The sequence below is a fragment of the Girardinichthys multiradiatus genome, chromosome 13, assembly GCF_021462225.1.
Source record: "Girardinichthys multiradiatus isolate DD_20200921_A chromosome 13, DD_fGirMul_XY1, whole genome shotgun sequence".
Classification (NCBI taxonomy): Eukaryota; Metazoa; Chordata; class Actinopteri; order Cyprinodontiformes; family Goodeidae; genus Girardinichthys; species Girardinichthys multiradiatus.
In genome coordinates, this window is record NC_061806.1 from 19,701,994 (window position 1) to 19,727,982 (window position 25,989).

Genomic DNA, 25,989 nt, shown 5'->3' on the forward strand with positions numbered 1-25,989 from the left:
CACTGTTTATTTAAACTCAGAGTGAACCTATCCTAAAACTCTTTTATACTAACAAAACCATCAGCAGTTTTAGTAATCATAAAACAAGCAGTCGTATTTCTTATATTCATGTTTTTTTTTTCTGTATTCTTCTCTTTTCTATTTTATAATTCCATAATGTTTCGGACTCCAATATCTAGATTGTTTTAGAGAGTTTTGGATATTTGAGTAGTAGATAACTACCTGGAAAATGCTTAAATGGTAGTCATGATTTAATTTCTGTTTGAGCATGAATTAACACAATGCTTTCTTTGGCATCTGAGTTTACTAAGACCAGTAGCATTTCAAATTCTTTAAATATTCGACTTCAGAGACATGAGGATGGATTTTTACCAGAACAGTTGACTGTGGTGCCTTGATTCTGTTTGAAAGGATTAAAACAATAGTTTAAAAGCTTTGTTTGGGATCTGAACAACATCAGATAGTGCTCAGTTTATGAACCACCGGTTGAGTTCAAAACCTTGAAAAGGCCAAAAATAAAAAACAGCAACTAATCTCCCTCTCGAGTTTGTCCATTTTTAAAGGATTGTGCATTTATATCTGGCTTTACATCCACAAACTCAGTGAGATAAATACTACTGGCTAAAATGTTAAAGTCAAGTTGCTGAAAGATAAATGATACAATTTAAATAAAAGTCAAAGAGAAAAAAGCCTGTATACATTCATTGTGTTTTTACTTGTCACTTTATTTGTTTTTTTTTATATTTATCTTATAAAGGTAATTTTGTTTTAGTAACACTAATATTAGCTTCTCACTCCACATGATCTTTGATTTTACTACAGTAATTATGACTCAAAAGACAATGTAAATAGTGCAGTTTAAATCCAGGACAGACTCCTCCATGTTCACTCACTTCTGCTGGAAGTCCTTAATGAGTTTCTTGGCCTTGTTGTATTTCTTCTCCAGAACCTGGTACTGGGCCTGGGCCTCCTTCAGATGCTCGTTGACGGTGTGGCAGAGGGTCTGCGCCTCGATCCAGTAGCTCTCCAGCTTCAACATCCTCTCCTTGTTCTCCTCTATGCTGGCCTTCAGCTGGCTCTTCTCCTTCTCCCAGCGCTGCTTCTCCTTCTCAACTGATGCCAACTGTTAGCGGGCAAAAATAGCGTCATTTACAAAATATGAACCAAATGTTTTAACATTATTTTGTAAGATTTTTTGGGGGAAAACTATGAAAACTGTGCTGCAATGATTGCTTTCATATTTCATGAGATCTTATAAGTGTGTCCCTGAGATGAAAGAAAATCATGCAAAATTATAATATATTATAGGGCACATAACATATTTTAGAGTAAGAAAACACAAAACTCTTCAAAGTAAGCCACATACATACACTCACCGGCCACTTTATTAGGTACAACTGTTCAACTGCTCCTTAACGCAAATTTCTAATCAGCCAATCACATGGCAGCAACTCAATGCATTTAGGCATGTAGACATGGTCAAGACGATCTGCTGCAGTTCAAACAGAGCATCAGAATGGAGAAGAAAGGTGATTTAAGTGACTTTGAACGTGGCATGGTTGTTGGTGCCAGACGGGCTGGTCTGAGTATTTCAGAAACTGCTGATCTACTGGGATTTTCACGCACCACCATCTCTAGGGTTTACAGAGAATGGTCCGAAAAAGAGAAAATACCCAGTGAGCAGCAGTTCTGTGGGCGCAAATGCCTTGTTGATGCCAGAGATCAGAAGAGAATGGCCAGACTGGTTCGAGCTGATAGAAAAGCAACAGTAACTCAAATAACCAATCGTTACAACCAAGGCATGCAGAAGAGCATCTCTGAACACACAACACGTCGAACCTTGAGGCGGATGGGCTACAGCAGCAGAAGACCACACCGGGTGCCACTCCTGTCAGCTAAGAACAGGAAACTGAGGCTACAATTCACACAGGCTCACCAAAATTGAACAATAGAAGATTGGAAAAACGTTGCCTGGTCTGATGAGTCTCGATTTCTGCTGCAACATTCGGATGGTAGGGTCAGAATTTGGCGTCAACAACATGAAAGCATGGATCCATCCTGCCTTGCATCAACGGTTCAGGTTGGTGGTGGTGTAATGGTGTGGGGGATATTTTCTTGGCACACTGTGGGCCCCTTAGTACCAATTGAGCATCGTGTCAATGCCACGGCCTACCTGAGTATTGTTGCTGACCATGTCCATCCCTTTATGACCACAGTGTACCCATCTTCTTATGGTTACTTCCAGCAGGATAACGCGCCATGTCATAAAGCACAAATAATCTCAGACTGGATTCTTGAACATGACAATGAGTCATGAGGAATGTTTCCAGTACCTTGTTGAATATATGCCATGAAGGATTAAGGCAGTTCTGAAGGCAAAAGAGGATCCAACCCAGTACAAGCAGGGTGTACCTAATAAATTGGCCGGTGAGTGGATATATTCTATGTTAACAGATCTCTTTATTATAGGAAATCTATAACCGCTCTCTCTAAGTGTTGTCTCTGCATGTCTTAGATAACTGACTGCAGCAGGAAATCGATTTTTCTCATCGTCTGAGTCGAATGAACAACAGTTTAAGAATTGACTTTTTACAGCTAAACAACATGGAGATAAACTCATAGAGTTCATGTGGGACAACAAACATTTCAACAGCTACTGTATATTACTGTAGTGGAGTTAAATTCTTACAAGTAAAGTACTGACTGATTATGACTAGAAAAGTGAGCCGCTTCCATTCACTGAAAGCCTTGCTAACATTGTTCAGAGAAAAGGGAATGCTGAAACAATGACAGTCAGAACTGGAGCAGAAATTATAGCGTCTAGCTGAATACTGCAAGAATGTTAGATTACTATTAGATTACTAGTTTTTTCACAGAGGCTCATTTTGCAGTGTAGTAAATTGCAGGCATGCTGGACTAACCAGTAGGTGCTTTTAAGTTTCTGCGCAGTGGACCAGTTTGTTACGTCTCTGAACTACTAGTCTCAGACAACATTTCTCTTGACTTTCTCCTCTTCACTGAATATATTGCCACATAAATCTTTATTCTTTGACCATATGAACTCCAATTCAAGTTGAAGATGAAGACTTCATTATCACTACTTTCTTCTCGAGTAACTTTCTGCTGCCTTCCCGTCTGCAGTGATGCCTAAGTCCAATGATCCTTATGTAACATCCTTCCTCTTCAGCAATTTACTGTTGCCTTGTGCTCACTTTCTTCATTTCACCCTTTTTTAGATATTTCATGACTTTGAACATGGTAATTAGAAGACCTATCATGAGCTACAAGCCTAAAAACAACTGAAAAGGATAATTTATAAAAAAGACTATATAAAATGTGTAGAATATTACTAAAGATGATGACAAAAGCACAAATGTATCACAACTTGTCTTTACAAGAAAATCTGACTAGAAGGCTATAACTATCACCACCTTATTTTTTACTGGTAAAATGGAATCATCATTAGACTCTAATAGTGTTTTCAAGCGTCACTTGAGCTTCCACCTCATTAATTCAGGAATTACTTAAATTAATTTATATACATGCACAGGATAAAACCTTCAGATGAGTAGCAAAAGTGGAAATAAATCTACACTAGAGCATTTAGAGAGAAAGAAGTAAATCCAAGATAACTGTTGTGTTTTCACACTTTTGCTAAAGGGAGGCTTGGGAGAAGGACCTAAAGGGATGATGTATGAAAAAATAAGAATAAAAAACAAAGTGTAAAATAAGTGAATGTATCCAGGTAGTCCTAAGAACTGCTCTGGAAAGCACATTGTGAACCGTAGCTGTCGCTCACACAGCTAAACAACTCAAATAACTGACAAACCCCAGCGTTTTATGGCCACAACAAAACCAACAAAAGTTTCAGTCTCTTACCTTGTTTTTGAGCTTCTGGATCTCGGCCTCGGTCACTGTGTGCTTGATCTGGAGCTGCAGAGAGTCCAAACAGGGCAAAAGTGAGAACGACAGAGAGCAGTGATGGCGCTCAGATAATCAAGTGCATGGCTGGGCAGGCTCTCTGCTGTCGATCCAGTGTGAGTGGCAGAGGCGACCGACCCTGTCCTTCTCTCTGCTGCCTCCCAGCTCTCACTCTGACATTTACTCCCTCAGGAAAAAGCTAGTGATATATTAAAAGCCGAGAGATGTTAAAAGTCTTTCAAATTCATAAAATATGAATGTTTAACACATTTAATGGGCACAGAGTTACAGATTTAAGTAAAAACAAGATTGGGAGTTATGCAATGATGCAGCATGGGTAAATCAGTATTGGGAGCAAGCACACAATATATAACAGGTTGTGATAAAAGTGTTGCAAGCTTAACAGAAAAGGATTGAAGTAATTACCACTGCAGGAGTTGGGTAAGGATATAGTAAAATAAGGCAAAAGAACAAGTGTATAAAACCCTGAGAGTAGGTTTTTATTTTAATTTCTCTTGATTTCTTCAGTAGTGCCTACTGTGCAGTTGAAGCCATTTGTTAAATGTGTTACTATACAGCGACTGTGGAACTCCACAAAGGGAAAATGTGCCACAGCAGTGGAGTGATCAGTCAATATTACCAGCCGCTCAGCAGCCTTAAGACTGCAGCCGCGTTACCTGACAGTAAATTAATGTTCCATCTTATCACTGCAGTTTTTGAGTTAAGCTTATATTTTGGAACAAGTCTCAAAGATTCAGCTAGAGTGACTTCAGATCTTGGACAGATAATTTGTAGAGTAGAAATACTTTTCTTGTCTAGGAGATCCAGCTAAACATCCTCATTAGGAATGATCACATCCGTATTCACACCTATAATCACTCATGAGCCACTTAGGAATTAGAGAAGGTAAGTAGATTGCTTCCCTTGGCAAGAGTCCATCATCGCTAAGTCAAGCAGAGGTGCTGAATATCATTATATTGGTATCTTTTGTTGCTTAACTTAATTACATCTTCCCATATCCAACTCAATTCTGTTTAACAGATCTTCTCCCAAGCAATAACAGAGAATAAAATTGATTGGGTCCTCTCACTTCTTTAATCTACCTTAAGAGATCTTTATTTATCTGTATAACAATACGTAAAGAAAGATGCTTTACCTCTCTGAACTTCTGGTAGAGTTTAGTGGCATCTAACTCTGAAGGAGACAAGATGTCTTCAGTCTCGGGCAGATCAAACACCTCTATGCTCTTCTCGCCATCCGCCGTTGTTCCCGTTTCCTCGTCATCTGTGGCATACTCCCCTGTCCGCTTTAAGAGAAATAAAAAATCACTCAAGTAGTCTACACACAACAAACAGCATAAATGTGAATATTACTTATTTTCTCTTTGTCACTGCTGCCACAGTTTGACTGAACTTTAATTAAAGATCTAGTTGGAGACCAGTCTCCTGGTTTTCAACCATCTGAGGAAGTCAAGTTTGGCCTAAATGAAGGGTTAGCAACCTTCACAAGTCAAAGAGTCATATGTGATCTCCATCCTCCTACTGAATAAAACAAAGCAATCATTTATATTCAGGCTTTAGAAGAGAACATAAATATTTTCAGGGGTGACAGTGGAAAGTTTTTAAGGGGTGGATGGATTAGGACCACTGATAACCTATGGCTAGCATACTAAACAATATGAGCCATAGCCTGAATTGACAGCTGCAGGTTAAATGTGCCATCATCATCAAACTGCAATCATAAGAATGCATAAGGCTAGCTGCAAAGTCTGGGTATTTTTTCCTTCCCATCACTCCTTAAGGCTATAGCAAAGCAAATCACATTACAGTGGCACATTCAGCGTTTTTCTTTTTTTTTCTATTACGCTCTGATAGAAAAGTCTTTTCCCAAAATCACACTCGACTCTGTTTCAGTTTCACACAAGCTATGCTTGTAATGCTGCTGCCTGCTACATAAGGATTCAGCAGTGCCCTTTGATGCAAAAAGCTTGACAAATAGTGCAAAAGGCTTTTAACATATATAAATGTTATGTTTTTAGACTATATCTAATGCAAATATGTTGAAGTTAAAACCAGTGAGGTCTGTGGTGGCTTATTTTCTAATGGCTAAAATGCATCTCTGGGTTTGACATTTATGTAAGCCATTACTGTATTTCTTCATGTCCCTCTCAACAAAAATACCCTGTAGCCTAATGAATGTTGACATTGATCATCATGCATTAAACCCAAATGGAGTGGTCGATTCAGTTTTTGGCTGATGACCAACAGAGACTGATCTTTCCGGTGATGTTACTCTAAACCTTCAAAAACCCTTACATACTACACTCCATAGTAAACAGTAGGCTAAATTTTCCTTCACCTTTCTTGCACATACATCATTCATGGTCTCTGGTCTCATTATGTTGGCCTACGTTGTCTCCTCGTCTCCTTGCCAGAGCTCGGGTCTAATTTGTTTGCATGCATACGTGCCTATTCCAGTAACAGAACATTTTGTTGCTAGAGTTTTGAAAATATTCAACATTTAATCTTATTCACCATGTTTGAGTGGGAGAGCTGGAAAAAAGTTAGTGAACTGTGATTTGCTGGGTTTTTGCACTGGTTCTGACTCTGAGGATGTATTTTTGTTTAGGTTTTATTTCACATTTTTAAATTTACAGTAAAGAGTACAACACAGTTCATTTTAATCCTTTAAGGTGTCCTGTTTTGCTTCTTGCAGTTTTATACTTTCCCCTACATAACACTTTGTACCAATTCAGATTGCAATAAAAGTGATTAAATCAATCAAGTTACCTTCTTTATAGGCACAGAGAATATCTATATGTTTGCTAAAGAGTCAGGCAGAGCTTTATGCCTCTTGTCTAGTACCAATATGACATCAGAAGGTGTTTTGTTATCTTTAATAGTTTTGCTTCATTTTATTATATATTTCTTTCCTGATGCAGTTTTGTTTCATTTAAATGTTCAAAAAAGTTTCATTTGTTATAAGAAAAGATCACATTTTGAGTTAATATGGACCCTTTACAGCCTTCATTACACCTGTTTAAACGTATTCACATTACAGCCATAAACTTCAATGTCATTTATAAAGATTTTATGTGATTGACGTAACATAAAGTAGTGCACAATGCTGAAGTGGAAGGAAAATGATTTTAGTTTTGAAATTATTTTACGAATAGAAATCTGCGTGGCATGAATTTGTCTTCCACCTGCCTGAGTCATTACCTTGTAGAACCAGCTGTTGCTGCAATCACAACTGAAGGTCTGTTGGGGAATGTTTCTACCAGCACCACACATCTAAAAATGGCTTAGTCCAGTCACCACATTCTCCCACCTGAGCTGTAGATCTCTGCAGCTTCTCTTGAGTTACCATGAGCTCTGTGAAATGTTTAAAGGTGGGATATTGTTGTACCCCTGACCTGTCCGCCGTGTTCCTTGGTTTCCGTCATGCTATATGTTCACCAAAGTTCCCTAACAAACACCTAAGGCCGTCATTAGTTGGGTGACATCTGAGAGCAACCGGTTAGACTGGATTTTTTTTAGTGGTATCAAATTAAACAGGTACTAAATAGAACTGCACATCTCACTTTTCAGATTTTTATATATAAAACATTATAAAAACCACATATTATTTTTTCCTTCTATTGAACAATTATTGGCCACTGTGCCCTTCTCTATCACACAACATCCCAATAAAATACATTTTGGTTTGTCGTTTAAAGGTGACAAACAAAATTCACCAAGAATGCTTTTCCAAGGCACTTGATATTTTTTATGTTGGAATCTTATGGAGAGACAGTTTGGTGCCAAATCTTTAATACGACTGTGGGGTTTGGTTTAAGAACCTTTACGCATGTGCATTATGAAATGTTGAGCGAGGAAAATACATACAAAGAGAAATAAAGTGTAAAGTGTAAATGTTTGACTCTGCACAGCTTGCTAAGCCTTCTGGTAATAGCCAAATTAGAGCCATTGAAGCTTTAATGACACTTGGCAGTGTATTTATGCCTTACTATAATTAAAGAAGTGCTAGAATCAGCATCAACAGCCTGAAGAGGAGATTTTTTAAAGCAAACCCATTTTATATGCATGGGTAAAACACTACAAAGAAACTTGGCTGAATGAGACTAACCCTATTCATGACTACAGTCGTTCCACTGTATGCATTTTCCCCTAGCACAGATCCATGTTCCTCCAGTACTATGTTCCATGCAGATGCAAAGTGTAACTGTGTCTATATAGCTCAAAACCAAAGTTAACATGAGTTGCAAGGCCAGGAGCTCAGTGTCTGGTGGATTAAAATGTGCCGTGACTCAGCATCAGAACCAGAGAGGGAAATGCTTAGTGATGCAGCTCTGAGAGCATCATCTCATTCTGCATGGCTGTAAGAGAGCGTGTTTTCTATGTTAGCATCAAAAGCCTACTGTCACTCAGTTTTATTGCCTTAATAAGCTGATACTTCAAGTCAGCTGTCATAGAAAAGAAGCTGATTAGTATTAAGTGACAGCTAGAAGCCTCGTTTTCCATTACATTGTCACTTGCATGAATTATGGGAGCATGTGAACCTAAAATAAATGCCCTTTCAGTAACCAAACCATGATTCACATTCTTATATGTATTTGATACTAAAACTAGAGCATCCTGGAAAGACAGGATGTGTGTAATTACCTCGTCGTCATCAGCGTCATAGTGGGCGTACTGCTGCTCCAGAAGTTCTCTCTGCCTCCTCTCCTGCTCCAGGGTCTGCTGGATGAGCGTGGCCACCTCGCTCTGCTGACCTGGGCGCTCTCGGCCAATCACAAAGCTGCAGGGACAAGCAATGTTCACATCAAAGACACTTCTGACGGCACAGGCATAGAGTCAGACACCATGGGCAGCATACTAATAGCCAAAGATAAGCACGCTTAAACATTAAATACTATGTTTAAATAAAAGTTGAAGTTAAAAGTTCCCAAATACCCCATGTGACATCACAATAAGCAAGTATGGATGCTTGATTTTGGAAGGGTAGATTTTATCTTAAGTAAGAATTTAGACCAAAACGGAAAACAAATAGAAAATGTGAACTTGTTATATTGCCTTTTAGCAATACAATGAAACACTGGAGAAAGACTTGACAATTTCTGATGCTGTTTTCCATGAATATCTATACGGAGACACCCATGTTGAGTGTCAGTGTACTGGTTGATGTTGTGTTTTTGTACATGGAGGCAACAACCGTAGTCAATGAGAGAGAGAGAGAGAGAAACACAGCCACAGAGCAATGGCATATTGCTGGATGGATGGATATTTGCTGACTTATCAGGGGCTGGGCTTGGAGACGGGTTGTGCATAATAAGCCAGTCAGCACAGCAGGGCAGCCAGCTATTAGCCTGGCATGGAATTAAACCAAGAAAAAAACAGACCGTACCTCTGTAGGAACACAGAGAAATATTTAAATGTTAAGTGAGAAAAATGACGGCCATTTATCAGAGATAAATGAAACCTTTCCAAACTTTTGCACGTAGCTTTAAGATTATAAAACAAACATGTTCCTCAGCTCAAACGTTTAGATTCACTACATGCATTGTTTCTGCAAATCAAAGCATAATCCAATGTATTTCTCCTTACAGCTTAACATAGTAGGCCAATAATTAAAGTAAATCTTAAAGCCAGCAGGGTCCAATCTGTGTGCATGTGTGAGTGAGGTCAATCTATGATTGAGAGAGAGGGAGAAAGAAAAAGCGCCTGAAAGTGAATTCAAGATAGGATCCAATCAAGTGAAATCATTTCCCTCTGAGCTCTTTCAGATATTTCTAAAGGCCAGTAGGAAAGGGCTTACACGCCAGCAGAGAGGCATACTTGATCTACATGTAAAGGAACAACTGAAGGAGAGGGCATTGAGAAGAAAGGGAAAAAAATCTACAGAGTGATAGAAAGGGCACTGGAGTAGCGAGGTATTTTACTACACTAAGCCTATGGACAGCGGGGGACGTCTGAGGAGTAGATGACCTGGAAACAGCCTATCTCCACATGTAAGGGGAGTTTGTCTTGGTTTATGGCTGTCTCCCACTGCTCTGAGGGTGCTGGGTCAGTTGAACTGCACAAATTGTCAGAACTGATTTATTTCTGCACTCCAATTAATAAAAGGATGGCTCTAATATACAGAATAACACTGAACTGGCAGAATAGATTTTAGGAAATCCTTGTGTACGTTGACATGTATTTTTACCATTGGAGTGAGCCAGTTTTGGTTTATATACCATAGAAATCAATCATGTTAAGGATATGTCTTCATATTCAGGGTCTTATATAGATCACATCCATTAGTTAAACAGTTGTGCAGAATTTGCAGTGCCTCCAAAGGTAGTTCTTGAAATATATTTTACTGTGGATACTTGGGACCAGATCTGGGCTTCGATCACAGCATTTTATAAATGATGAATGTTCACTGTCTGTGACTTTATGTCTTCTGCCCCCCCCAGCAGGTGAACTGTTTAAAATTACAGCATATATAAGTAATGAAAACTATGTTTAATACCTGCTTAAAGGTTGTTAATTTTAAAAGAAACCTTTAATCTGATAAACAAGCCTCATCAGAATGCCTATCCTAATTTATTAAATAGGACTGTATTTTGAAGGTATGCACGTTGTTTCTTTAATCTAACAAATCTGGGATTTCCTTAACAGTCTAAGCATTTTTTACCCTTTACAATGATGTTGACAGTAAAAAAGAGACTCTCCGGTAAGATGTGACCCGTTGGATATCCTCGGACAGCTTTCAGTGAAAGACAGAAAGCTGTGCAGAGTGCATCTGAAACACCAATCATTGAATTTCAAATAAGGCAGGAGAACAACAAGTTTTATCTGCACACAATTAACTGGAGGCAACTGTGTGCAGGTAAAAAGTCTTATAAAAGAAGAGTAATCATGCAAACATTAACCCAGCACATCAGCAGGAGCGAAGCAGGAGCGAAGCATGAGCTCATCAAATACTGTAGCTGTACGTGTGGCCTTTATTTTTTTAGCTGACTGACAGGAAATGGGGTGGAGAGTGACAGGGGAAGACATGGGATTCCAACCCGTGATGGGCGTGTCAAGGACTGTAGCGTCCGTACCCCTGCGCCACCAATGTGCCCAAAGTCACCATATTTAAAAACTGAAAGCTGCGCTGCAGAAACTCCTATTCAGACAAAATATCTGTTGCTAGAAGGAAAACATAACATGGTGAATTTTAACACATAAATATATGATAATCTATTAGATTGTAGCTCTGTCTGTATGTTTGGTGTTTTTCTACTGAAAGGTGAACCTCCACACCAGTCTTCCAGGATTGTCTTATATTCAGCCCCATCTACTTTCCCATCAACCCTGACGAGCTTCCAAGTCATTGCTGAGGAAATGCATCCCACAAAAAAGCTCTGTGCTAAATTCATGTCTTTGGGTTTCTAAACTCCTTCAAAATATTGTACAAAAGGCAGTAAAAATCTGTCAATCCATTTTCTCCAAAGGGTTTCTAAGATGTCAACTTGTCAACAAGTAGGTCATGAGGTAATAGTGACAAATACTTGAGCTAAATCTGAAAAGAAAATCCCTCCAATGTGTTTGTGAGAAATCAGGGTTGTGATAACAAATCCCTCCAAGACAATTGTTTTCCCCTACAGTGCATTGTATTACAAGTACTCTCTGTTAATAACTCAATCTACTTTGCGTTAAACTACGTTTTACTTACAGTGAAAGAAGCAAGAAGAGCCTCTGACTAAAACCTGGATGATTCGCTGCTGAAAGTCGGGGTTAAATATAGCTAAAAAGGCAAATCTAGGACATTTGGCCATGAATCCTCTGGTGATCAGACAGAGTGAGGGAAGGATTTACCGTGGAGGATGAGGAGGAGGAGTGAGTGAGATGTGATAGAGGAAGACTGAATATTGAGTGAGAGTGAGGAGGTGGAAGCAAGAGTTGAAACTGGTCAGAAATAACACAGAGGAGTGAGAAACATACATAACTTGCTGTAACTTGTAAATGTAACGTTCATATTCTGGGTTTAAATACCAAGATTTACTACATAATGGAAGAAACTCAGAGTTACAGTTTGAAAATGGGAGTAGTTTGTATGCTTTTTATTTCTTCTCTTACTACTCTATACTTGCAGCCAGGATAGATGGGCAGATGATAGATGTTAACCTTTTTAAGGCTGCCTCACTGACACAGACACACCCTGGTGTGTGGAAAGCCTTCACTGTCAATATTAGATCAGCAAACAGCAGCTGCTGGGCCAGCGGTCTGTTGTGACACTGGTGGACATGTCTTCAGGTTTTCTCCCAGTGCTCCATTTCCACAACACATGCATCATTTTACATCGCAGCCTTATCAGAATATGTATGAGGGTGAAAATCTGAACAACAACGCAGACAGGTCTTCACTTTTTTGTGCCTCTATGTCGTTTAATTGAGAAAAATCTGACACAAGAACAATGTGTCCGACTTCTCTTTGGATGTTTGAGTCAAAAAATGGTAAACAGAAATATGAGGAGGTCGGAAACCACAGTGAATGTTGAAGAAACACTAAACAAACCAAAGGAGAAGAAAAGACAGGAATCAGTTGGAGGCTGGTAAGGCAGGCTGTTGCCAAGGACAGCTTGAGCTTTTCGAATCAAAGCCTTCCTGCCATGCTTTGAGTGTTAGTTCGTGTGTGCGTGTGTTTTTGTGTGTGTTTTTCACAGCGAGTATGGTGACTTGAGGGGCGGCTATGTGATTTTTGCACCATGACAGCAGGACTACAGAAAAGGAAAAGAAAGGAATGCAGCGATTAGATGCATGTTGATCATGGGGGATTTTAAAACATTTCCAACCTAAATGTATATATATTTTTAGATATATATTTGTTCTATCGAACAAATATATATCTAAAAGCAGCCTGCCTTTTTGTTTTATTAAACATGAAAATGAACTTTAGTAACAGATACATAATAAAACAGCTATCACTGAGTTTTTCTGTACATTCTTCAACATTAAATTTTTCTTCTCCAACAAAAAAAAATCCTTTCCTTTTTTTCAAGTTTCAATTCAAACTTTTAGGATTGACAGCAATAGATTTTGGGTATTTTCTTACGCCGCCTAAGGACACAAGTTTCTAAAACAGATGTGGCTGATTCTGGAGGAGTGGCAACCCGTACAATGATGAGTAAGGGTTTTAAGGCATGTACCTAATGAGCAAAAGCACATAAAATATATGCATGCATATAGAAAACGTAACCATGATGCTGCACAGTGAATAAAACATAACGTAAAGAAACATAATGGAATAATGCTTCAGTTGCATTGTTTATGCTTAAAATACAATAAATTGCTTTAATGGTATTTAAATGAAGTTCTGAGTCAGACAGAGAGAGGCTGTTGCAGTGAAGACAAAAATTTGTCTTCTCTGCAAAGTAACTTTCTAAAACTAACTTTTCCCTTTAGAGATTGCCAAGGTAACTGTTTTAAATGTGGGGCTTCCAAATATTTAAGTAATGCTACATTAAATATACTTTGAAAGCTAGTCATATAAAACTTTTTTTTTTTATCTAAAGACTTAGAAATTTTAAAAAAAATTGCTATTTTGGTTACCAATAAATACGCTTTTTGCAAATAATTGCCCAAATTCCCAGACAGAAAAACCTTTCTAGAGCTTTGGTAAAGAGTTTTTACAGTTGGAGATCTAAAACTATGATCGATAATGATGCAACTTATACACAGAGACTCAAATATATACATACTATAATATATAATTTATACTACTGTTTGGTTAAATGTCCTTTTGTAAGTTGCACCTTGACTAAAAGCTTTTTATAGCCATCTCTGAGCGTCTGGCATGATTTGGGCTGGATATTTGACTTTTTGTAGATTTAGTTTCTTTATATTGGTTGGTTTCTTGGGAGAGACCCAACCTTTGAACACGGCCCATTAATTTTTAATCAGTTAGGCTTTGCTGAGGCAGTTCCAGAAGCTTAATGTAAGCCTGCCTAAGTACCAGTGGTATTGGTGCACTGCACAAAGGAGATAGAATAATGAAGATAAAGGACTACCTCAACTTCCTAAAGCTAAAGCTAAATGGTTGAAGCTGGGATACAACATGGTGTCCTAGCTAGACAACGATCGCAAACACGTCTAAATATTTATTTTAAAAGGATGAAGAAGGCAGGCCTAAAAAATTTTGGAAAAGCCTTGACCTCAACTGATTTGAACATTTCTAGAATATGCCTAAAAGCTTGGTTTGTGCCAGGAAACCAATCAGTTTAATAAGCTCCACCAGTAAACGTGGTCAAATATCCAGCCAGAATTAGTCCAGGACATTACTCTCGTTATGAAAACTGTGGTCTCTCTTTAACTTGCAACATGACATTTAACCGAATATCAGTGAGGGTGTAAGGCGTGTTCATGAGCCTGCGAGTATAATTTTGACTGTTTTGATAAGAGAAAGTGAACAATAAATTAAAATTTGTGCACCCCATTATAGTTTGTAAAAAGAGCTTCATCTATGTTTCTTGATTGGCTTACACTTATTTTCAGGGGTCCTAAGGCCTGCCATAAAGAAATTACTATTTTGAGTTTATATGTTGCATTCCTTTTTCCAGAATTTTCAAATGGTAAATGTTTGATGCTGGAAACAAATGAAGGATGACCACAATACGTTATATCATGACATCGATATACATAAACCATAGACAGAAGGTCATAATTTAGTGCCATAAAATGAGTTAAATCCCTGCTCCTTTTATCTTATTCTAAAAAAAAGCAGCTTTGTTAAATTTACATAGAGGTTTTCTCCACCTAACACATTTTTGGGTGGTGTAAGATGAATTCACAGCAACCAATTTTATTCGGCTGTGGGTTTTTCTTACCGAACCACTCCTGATGTGTTCCTCAGGACTGAAGCAGCAAAGCTCTGGGTCACACCCACCAGACTGGTCCCATCCACTTCCACAATCTGGTCATTCACCATAATCCTGATAGACACAAGCAGAAGGATCAGTCAGCACCTGAATATGATGAAATGAACTGGAACAAATTTATCTCATTTTCTGTCATAATTTTCACATTTATTAATTTATGTCATTCATGGCTAAATAACTTTCTGAAGTACAACAGAGCTGTGCCTTCTTGCTTAACCAGATCTAACTGCTGCCTAATCAGGAGACAGAACAGATGAGGCTAAAAAGCAAACTTTAAGGGCTAACAAGGACGCAGAGGCGAGATAGCCTTTTGCTTCGGGCTACGGCACATCTGGGATTTCTGCTGTGATCCGAAAACAACAAAACATGAGAAAACGTCTTGACCTGAAACTGAACTCAAGATGAACAAGTATTTGGTGGCAGAGAAATTGCAAGGAAACCTCTTTAAATGCACTTTCTTGATAACTATTCAGCTTAAATTGAAAGTATTTGAAAATGGATCTTGTTAGCAAATTCAAAAACAGAAAATTATTCTAAATCCTGGTTGCCTTAAAATTGTAGCACCTATTTATTGTCTTGTAACAAACCACTTTAACTTGTACGGAATGGGTCCTTATTGTCATATTAATCCAAGTTTTTACATTTTTGTTTTGTAAAATAGTCACTAAGGGCTTCTCCATTTGATTTTGATTTTATTTACCTACAGAAGGACAAAGAAATTGAGTCAAACAGCCTCTTAACCAACACAAATCTAACACTGTAAGGTACATTTTAACCAATTATTGTGCCCATTCTTATGGAAAGAATTATAGTGGTTATAAAGTAAAAGAAGATTAAATCAAAGAGTAATCAAAAGTAATGCAGAAGACCATAAGATGTATCTTCAAACTAACTTCTCAACAATTCCTGTCTCAGCAGCTACTGAAACACCACTCAAATTTTTACTGCAAGTTCCTGAAATAATAGAATAAACACGAAGAAATATTTTCTTTGGCATATGTCAACTACTGTAACCAGTGGGCTTTCAGTTCATTTCCAAGTCTGCCACATACGTCCACAGAGGATACAGCAGCTAATGAAAGGGATTTAGTGTGACTGTGACAGCTACAGTGTCCAGCTGAGCCGTGTCATATGGAGGTATGGAAACCCAGCAGCTTCTGACCTTGTGCAGCTGAGGCTGGTTTGTATTGAACCGCCAACAAAATACAGCAGTGAGAAAAAACAAAACAAAACAGGAAGCAAAGGGACAATAAAGGAAGGTGTCAGTTAATGCTGATGAGAGCAAGTTCATGCATTCAGGGTTCTAAAACTCATTTACCCCCATCACAGAGGACGCAGTGAGCTTCAGACAGACCCATCAATCTGTCTGCTTGGATGGGAGCATGTTAGTGCTTCAAACTCTTAGGCTCACTTCACCAAGCAAGGAAGAGATAAAGTAGGAGAGAGCAAAATTGAGAAACATCCTTCTTTATGCGTAGAGGCTAAAATGATGTCCTATCTATTATTTTTGATATAATAAATCAAAATTAAATAATCAAACAAAGCATATTAAAGAACTATTCTGTGAATGCTTTAAATGCTTTAAAAGTATAAATATATTTTAAGAAGACAGTAACTGATTGCGATCACATACTTTAAATTATTTAATCTTCAAATTCAACTTAAATATTCTATTTTAATAGAAAGCTTGTAAACGTATATGGACTAAAATGCACTAAAGGCCTTAACTGGTATTGTGACATGTTGACACTGTCAGTGAAAACCCTCCGTAAGCATGCAAACATCATTTAGAATATTTATTGTATTAGTTAAGGATGCAGTGAGTTTGAATGTAACAGTTTATATAGTGAGTATTTATGAATATAAAACTGCTGCCACACTGTTTACTATGCTGGCTGCAGTAGTCAAAAACACATCTTAAATGGGGGCAAACACAGAAACAATTTGAGGATTTTGTGGAACATTACTTCCTTTCAATGTGTTTAATATATATGTGTTCATTTACAAGACCTCCTATCCTGCTGATGCATGTATACTGCAGTCAGTAGTGTTGGAATTCACAGTGTTCTCCTGTGTCATCACTGGGTGTGTTACTTTTCTGTAACATCAACAACTCTCTCAGTTTTTTTTCCCCCATATTAAACTATCAACTAACCATCTGGCGTAAAAAAGAATAAAAAATCTGTAGGCAAAGAACACCTTTTCTTGGTATCAGAAACTTTTTGGTAATTTGGTAAAAATGCATGCAAGACGAAGATTGTTTTCATGCCAGAAATAGTGACATGTAAAAAAAACATGGCCAGTTTATTTATTATCTGTTATCTGCTGGTTGTAAGAGCATGTCAACAGAATTGTCAGTTTTTCTAAGAACATTTCTAAGCACATTTTGAGAGTAGAGTATTTTATAATTGCAAATGGGTAAGTATGGATGAGCAATGAACAATGCAGCTACAATGAAAAAACATAAGTAAGTGCAACTGTTCCAGTTATTTCCAGTAGCCTACACATTAACAAATTATCTAAACGGAATAAAGAGAGGAGCTTCAAAGTGAGAACTTCTGATTTCATTGTTAACAAGTTTATATGAAGGATCAAATCTACAAGAACACAAAAATGAAATCATGCATGAACACAGCCTTCCTGTTGTCTTTTCCACTTTTCTTACTCCTAACATCTTAAGGTCAGCTGAACTGTCATCTTAGAGGCAGAACACATTTTTCTCCCTGAGAAAAGCAGCTTCATTTCTCCTCTTCTGTTCAGTTTCTCTCTTTTTGGTTGTTGCATTTAAAACTAATCTCACTGTCATGTTCTGAAAAACTGCAACTGTGGCTGCTGCTTAAAGGTATAAATTAATCCCAGAAGAAAACACAACTACCACTAACACCTTTTGTGCATCAGAATTAGATCTGCATCAGAGTGCTCCGTGCAGCCTATCAATGTTTTAATCAGTTTAGAGGGAATGGGAACCACATCAACACGCGGATGGGTAGAAGCTTGTGGTTTAGAGGCAAAAATCACGGGCTCCCTGCTGAGGAGCTGTCATATCCTGTATCCCTGGCTCAGTGCTTACTCTGCACTGTTCATGCTCAGATGTACCATCCAGAGACAGAAACAGAAACACACTGAAGAAGGGAAAATGAGAATTCTGTTTAAATCACATGAAGAGGAGCGCCAAACCCTAATGTAGTATCTCCATGAAATGATCTATCTGCAGCACAAACATGCCTGCGTAAGACCTCATGTCCCAGCAGATCTAATCTGAACCCCTGCTGTTAAATCTTACTAGGATAGAGCGTGACCGAGTGCGCAGGAGAGAGTGAGACCAAGTGTGGAGGTGGGATGGCATAAAAAAAAAGCTCCTCCACAGCTGGGATATTTTCTTTTTTTTTTTTACAACAATTACATCTTCAATCCACTATTTGCTCAAAAACATGCAGGGCCTTGAAAATGTATTCCCACAAATTTCACATTTTGTCACATTACAACCACAAGATGTTGTGTATTTTATCAATAATTTCTGCGATAGGCCAAGTAAAAGTAATGCATGATTGTTAAGTGAGATGAAGAGAATGCTTAGTATTCAAAATTGGTTTTCCAGCATTTTTATTTGACGCACTATATTTTGATATTCATGAATAAAGTCAATTGCCTTTTAAATTCACCCACAGTCAGCCTGTGCTTGATTTAATCTCAGTATAGCTGCTTTCTGAAAGGCTTCAGAGGTGTGGATATGGTCTTTATGGAAGAGTGGCAGAAACACAGCCATTGTTGAACAAATGCCATAAGAAGTCCAGTTTTAAGTTTCCCACAAGCCACATAGGGAACACAGCAAACATGTGGAAGAAGGTGCTCTGGTTAGGAGGGACCAGAATTGAACATTTAGGGCAACATGCAAAAATCTAGACTATTACTGCTCATCATATCCCACAACAAAACACAATGGTGGCAGCATCATGCTGCCACCATTGGGAATGCTTTACTTTAGCAGGGAGGGGGGTGCTAAATGCAAGGCAATCACGGATGAAAACCTGTCAGAGGCTGCAAAAGACATTAAACTGAGGTGGGACATCAACTTTAAATGTACCCAGACCTACAATGTAATGGTCTAGCACAAAGCATATATATCATTTAGATTGGCCCAGTCAAAGCACAGACCTTAATCCAACTGAGAATCTCTGCAAGAGTTTAAAATTGTCCTTCACAGAAACTCACCATAACTGAATTCAAATGAAATCCAACTTCTCAGTTTTGTATTTGTAAAACATCTATCATTCTCCTTGCACTTCATAATAACTATTTCTACTTGTCTATCATAAAAAGACCCAAAACAAAATATTAAAATGTGCGTTTGTAATGTGAACAAAATCCGAACATGTTGAAGGGGTATGAATACTTTTGCAATGCAGCTCTCACCTGCCGTCTCTCTCAGCAGCTCCACCCTCGATGACAGTCTTTACAAAGATTCCCAGTTTCTCCAAGCCAGCATCAGCACCAACACCCATCCCAATGATACTGATCCCAAGGCCGTCTTCATCTGGAAACACAGTGAACACATGTTCACGTCCATATGTATTCAGCTGTAATTCAGCAACAGCTTTCTTGCTCTTATCTTTCCAGTCTGCTTGGAACTGATCCATCAATTAATTGTAAAGCAAGATATGTGAAAATAGCGCTAGATGAATAAATTTAGACATAAATAATTTAAGGAGGAGAAGGAGACATCTACACTTAAAAGTTTTCATAGAAAACAAGAAATAGGCTGGATGAGAACTTTCCTTCACCCACCCCCCTCTTTAATCATTTACAAGCTGTTCATGTTGCCTAATAGTTAGTCGATGAGAGAAACCTACCACATTCTGAGTTCTTGGCAGTTATGATCTTCATCATGGGAAAATATCTCAATAGAACAAGACAAGTGGAAAAGAAGCTTCACAAAAGCATAGTGGGACATTTCTTTGCTTTTCCTGTAAGCTAGGAGACTTTCTGGGAAATTGCTCAGAACAGAAATAACTGAAAAAACCAATGCGAATACGAGGCAGACAGCAGGAACATGTTTAATAATACATGGCATCCCAATGACAATTCATGTGTGGGTGATTCTGTCTCTCAGGTGTAATGAGTAACTGACAGAACAGTTTTCTCATTAAGACGTTCTTTCCCACCTTTCTCCAGTTCCACAGGGAAGAGTTCTAGTTTCTCCACCCTCTTCTCCAGCTCATACTCCGCCGAGGAGGCCACAGGATCCACTTCCTCGTTACGGCGGTCATAGTCCTCGTTGGAGTAGGTGTTGAACACCTAAAAAAAGAAAAAGGAGGAGCAAGTTATGGATTAAATGTAAGAGATTCTATTACAGAAATAAAGAAGTTTGGGAACGTTATTTTTCTGAACTCATTTAACTTTTATAAAGGAGACATAAAACGCTAAAAATGTTAAAAAGAAACTTATGCAAATTTTGTGATTGCAGTGTTTCCAGCGTAACAGCTGGCAACAGTTACAGAATCCGAATCAGGTTTTTTGCCAAGTTTGTACAGACAAACAAGGAATTTGACTCCGGTACACTTTGCTTTCAATAATAAAGAATATATTTTTTAAATGTACATATATACACAATTGACTTTACAATGTAATATAACATGAGATGAGTCCAAGTATGCATGGTGTTGCTCTGGACTGTTAAGTGTTCATCAGAGAAACAGCCTGGGGGAAGAAACTGTCTCTGTGGCAACTGGTTTTAGCAGAGCGCTCTGTAGCGCTGACCTGAAGGTAAAATCTTAAACAGTTTGTGTTCAGGGTGTGAGGGGTCTGCAGAGATTTCAGCTGCCCTTTTCCCGACCCTAGACTTCTATAAATCCTTGATAGAGGGAAGGTCAGCCCAGATGATTCTCTCTGCAGACCTGATTGTTCATTGCAGTCTGGACCTGTCTGGACCTGAAGTATGGAAGTGTAGAAGATGACCAGCAGCTCCTGCGGAAGGTTGTACTTCTTGAGTTGCTTAGAAAGTACAGTCTCTGCTGGGCCTTCTTCCACACATTGTCTATGTGTGAGGATCATCTCAGGTTTCAAGAAATGGTGGTTCCTAGGAACCGGAAGTGGTAAACAGCAGACACAGTGTTTTCTTTTTTTGTAAAGATTTTTTTCTGCCCTAGAGGCCTCTATTTTTGATAGTAGGCAGACAGGAAGGAGGGGCAAAGAGAGGGGGGGACATTCGGCAAAGGTCGCCAGGTCCGGGACTCGAACCCGGGACGGCCGCTTCGAGGACTATAGCCTCTATATGTGGATGGGTAGATGGATGGATGAATGGATGGATGGACGGTCAGAACTTTGAATAGGATAGGGAATTTTGCTAAATTCGTTCCCCAATTTATCCCCACCTTAAAAAGGATTAAGTTGCAAACTTTTCCCACACTTTATAGGAACCCTATATTTAAGTTGCAATAATTTATGGTTTTATCACACTGAAATATTACAACCATTAATTAGTCAATAAACCAGAAAAAAACACCAAAACAAGTTATAGTGCAGAGAAACATCACATGGCGATGTAGGATAACTGTCTCTCCTTCTCCCCGAGTCAGCTGTCACTTCACATCTGACTGTAACCACGCACTGTGCAACAAGCAGGAAGAGATGCATAGGGGGCAAAGCCATGCACAAGCTGACTCAAATGTGCCATTGTGCTTTGCAGAAAGCTGGCTGTTAATTCTGAAGATTGAAGGAAATGGCTGTGCAAATTATTCAAGCAGACATTCACACATGCACGCAAGTGCCAAATAATGTTTGTATGTCATCACCACTGTCATTGATTTTGTTCATCACACAAATCCCAGCCAACCCACACTGACTGCGGCCACTTTTATCAAAATTGGTGGTGACTGCCCTATGGAGCTGTCTCCTGTAAACAAGGATTTAACAAAGAGCTAACCAACCATTCAGGTGTTTATGGCGTCAGTCATTAGGAGTTATTTAGAACGCTGCTGAGGGGATCAATAAGGCATCATGTTGCAGCACATGCATTGAATAAACCCGAAGGCCAAATTTAAGTTAGCTACTTGGGATGGGTGTGCAAAGATGGAGCACGAGCTTGGCAAAACAAGTCTATGAAGTGCAAAACATGCTTGGCTTGTTCAAAACATTATGAGACATCTTTACTTTAGCAGATGTATGACCAATATCTTACTTAAAAGCAAAAACACAACAAACTACTGCATCTATAAATGGGTCCCTGTTTGTGAGACGGAGGGCCAGTTGTGCATGCAGCCAGTGGGCAGGGTGGCCTAGCGTGACGCTGCCAGGGTTGGTTTCTATTCTGTTCGCTGTGTGATCCTTAGCAAGTGATATCCCTGACCTCTCTGTCATCAGTAATTCAATGGGATCAACAGCCCTGCATTCACAACACTTCCATGCACACAAGATGCATGCATGTAAAGTCTCACACACTGTCACCAACACTATCTCACACATGACAATTATGATTGGTAGAGCATATATAAACTGGTTATTTACCAAAATTAATCCACAGCTTTTTAATATGGCTAAGGCTGGGGAAACAGTTCTGATGGGATCGGGTTTTAACCAACCAACTCAAACTGGCACCTTTAATTGGGTTAACATGTTCAGGAACCGCGTAAAAATCACCAGTCCCTACAAAGTGAATAAATTCTCCAAATTCTTCAACTTTACCTCAAATCAACACCTAGATTGTTAAAACCTCCAAAAAAATCGGATAGATTTTGATGATCAAAAACACATGAAAACTGAATTTTGAATTGATAAAGCAGGATAACATTAAGCTTTTGGAAAGACCTCGACTTCAACACTATTGAAAATGTATGTTCTTTACTTAAAAGTCAAGTCCCTGCCAGGAAACCAACCAGTTCAAAAGAACAGTTCTGTAAAAAGAGAGGTCAGATATCCAGCCAGAATCATGCTGGAAGCATGTGTCCGAGATGAAACTTGATCAAGGTCATTTACCAAAAATTTGTGAGGATTTCTGTATATATTTGAGCCTGAATGTGTCATTTTAGGCAGGCTGCTGACAAATGCTAACATCAGCACAATGCCACTATTGGCAGGCAGAGCATTCCCTAATGGCCTCCGTAAGTCACTGTGTGCTATCTGCAAGCACATTACCTTGTGGATAGCCCACTTGAGAAAGAAGAGAAGGTCATGCAGGAAGATGAGGACATACAAGGGTGAATCTGTGAGGGAAGGCAGGTGGAGACGAAGTGGTTTGGGGTTCAGCGATGGAGAAAAATAGATAAAAAGGCCGGGCAATGCATTTAACAAATCCGGGAGACATGTGGAGAAAAGGCAAAAGGATAGGAGGAGGAGTGCAGGTGACAGAGAGTGGGAGTGACAAGATAAATGAAACAGGACACACAAGGGAAATAAAGAGTCGAAAAGTGGAGAGGGACTCGGACCGCACCACCAAATAGGAAGTATTTACCCAAGAGATAATGACACCTAATAGTGAAACTACTGGAGCACCTCTCCACCCTGCCCAACACAATTCAGTTTATATGAAGGAGATGAACACATGGTCAGTGTGGTAAACATTACAGGTCCTGAAGCAAAAATCCCAACTCCAAAAATATCTAAGATGAGATATAAAAGGCTTGCTTAAAAACGAAGCCACTGTCCCCCTGTCTGATAACTGCAACCATAATCCCTGTACCAAAAACCTCAGCTCTCACCAGCACGAATAAGTACCGGCTGGTTGCTCTCACCTCAGTGATCATGAAAAGTTTCGAGGGACTGGTACTACCTTGTATTAAAGGACACGTCCCTCCTGACCCTGCGCTGGACTGATTAACACAGAGGTTTCACAGAACCACTGATCACCCCATTTGCATTACACTGAAAACAGGCCTTACACATCTGGAAACATGCAACAACACTGCTAGGATTGTTTTTTTTCTGGATTGTAGTTCTGCATTCAACTGTGTTAACCCAAGAAAATCTTAACAAATTACAAACATTTAGGATTAGGATTTAGGTCCCCTTTCCTCCCATTAGATCAGGGATTTTCTCAGCACATCAAAATCAGCCACCAGTCCTCCACCATAACAATCAGTAACATTGTCCCCCAAGGCTGTGTCCTCAGTCCAGCTCTTTTCTTGAGAGCCCTAAAGCGTCTTAGGCTACTCTGGAAGCTGCACCACTGAAAGCATGTTAACCTACTTCTGTACTCTGGCTGCACTGGTGTGGGGGAAAAAATGACCTGACACAGGGTGCGAGGACTACTGAGAAGATCCTTATCTCTGCTCTCTCAGAAATGGGCAACACACACTAGAGCCACCACCTCTTATCGGTTACAAGAATCCTGCAGCACCCTTCACGTTCTGGGAACCCCTTCTTCATAACATTCTCCTCAGATAGACTAAGAACCCCCAACACATTAACAAACAGGAAAAGGGAAAGCAGCTGGATTGCTCCAAATAGAATTTTTTGTATATTTTACAATGACATCCATCCATCAAGATGAGCAAATGTAATACTATGACAATAAATAAATTTAGCAAAGGAGTGATTTCTTCTCAGAAATAATATAGCATGAGATTCTGGAAGCCATCGTAGGAAGTAATCCTTGTCTTGGGAGACGTTTGAGTGAGACGGTACTTAACCTTGGCGGTATAAGAGGATGCTACTGCCTGCTGCTTTTATTACCACAGGGAGGTGAGAAATGAGAGCCACTCCAGACATGTAGTTGGCAACTTTTTGTCCGACAGCTGTGAGGCAGACTGTTAAGGCCTTTGCTGGCTACTAATGACTATACTTAAAAGCAGAAACATTTTAAGTTTCAATAAATTACCTGCATATACTAGGTAGTAAATACACCACACTGTGGACACTCCCCATATAATAACTAAATTTTTTGACATCATGCACATATTTCAAAAACATACATTATGCCAAACCCAGCCCAACATTTCCTCTCTTTGTTTTTGGACCAAAAACTGACTGGTCCACCGGACACTATGTTGCATGTAACAATAAGTTGACCTACAGTATATAATCCAATAAAATGGACCCAGCAAAAGTATCTGTTGATAACTGTGAAAAACGACCACAAACATCTACACAGCTTCAATTTTATTTACAGTTGGTGCAATATACGACTGTAATCTAGTTTCTACCTAATAGGCTTTAGACAACAAAAGATGCCGCTCTGCCACTGAACTGAAAGGCCTCTTGGAGGGTTTAACACAACACGCCATCATTTACATGCTAATGTATTTGTCTCTTCCTGCTGCAGTCCTTCAAGCTTTACAAACTGCCTAATATCCTATTTTTACAAGGTAATTATTTGAACAGTATAGTTTGAATATTTCTTGCTCAGCTTAGCTTTTATAACTACCCGGAGATTGATATACAGCTCCCTGCAAAAACCTTCATGTCCCTCCAACTTTTCCACATTTTGTACCACATTAACCACAAACTTCAAGGTATTTTGTTGGGTTTTTATATGATAGACCGACACAAAGTAGTGGATAATTAATAAGTAGAAGGAACAGCTTATAATGGAGCTAAATGTTTTAAACATGAAATTCTGAAAAGGGCGGAGTGCATTTGCTTTCAGCACTTGGATCAGTACGTTTGCAATTACAGCTGTAAGATAGTATGTCTCAACTAATTTTGCATATCTAGTGACTGAAACTTTGCCCATTCTTCTTTAAACTTCTTTGATTGTTTGTTGAGGGTCTATGAACATCAATTTTAAAGTCTCTCCTCTCCTAGGGTTTATATTTTAAGTGTTGCCATTTTGAATGTAACATGAACGTCCTGTGTAGTTTTGCATTGTATGATTGGAGTTTTGTTTTCATGTTTCAATTCCATGAATAAAACAGCAAAAAGCTTATTTTTGTTATTAATTAAAATATTTTACCCACAATTTTCACTGCTACCTCCCCTCACTGTTTGACAAGGTTTTTATTGATTTCATACACATCACATGGATCAATGCTCCTAACTCCAAAACCTCGGAAATCCACATGGTATTTATAGTTTTGAAAAGCTTCAACTGCAAAAACGGCAGCTGGGTTCAGCAGTTCCACTTGAACAGACCGGCTTGTTACTGGAGTTATTGTGACACAGCAGATGTCTAGAAACCTAGAATTGTAGTTAGGAGTCTCCCTCTGTCCTTGCGTTTGTGTACATGTA

The 25,989-nt window shown here is 38.9% G+C and overlaps 1 protein-coding gene across 6 annotated transcripts in view; it reads right to left on the minus strand.

Moving 5' to 3' along the window:
- ppp1r9a (protein phosphatase 1, regulatory subunit 9A) overlaps positions 1-25,989 on the minus strand; it is a 63,489-nt gene that overhangs the window by 13,365 nt on the left and 24,135 nt on the right. For all 6 annotated transcript variants that reach the window (XM_047383526.1, XM_047383527.1, XM_047383528.1 and 3 more), the window contains 7 exons: positions 19,992-20,124; positions 19,243-19,363; positions 14,779-14,883; positions 8,586-8,721; positions 5,078-5,227; positions 3,880-3,933; positions 894-1,123 (listed from right to left, as the gene is read on the minus strand). In XM_047383526.1, coding sequence (XP_047239482.1) covers positions 894-1,123; positions 3,880-3,933; positions 5,078-5,227; positions 8,586-8,721; positions 14,779-14,883; positions 19,243-19,363; positions 19,992-20,124 — 929 coding nt within the window. The remainder of the gene's footprint in view (positions 1-893; positions 1,124-3,879; positions 3,934-5,077; positions 5,228-8,585; positions 8,722-14,778; positions 14,884-19,242; positions 19,364-19,991; positions 20,125-25,989) is intronic.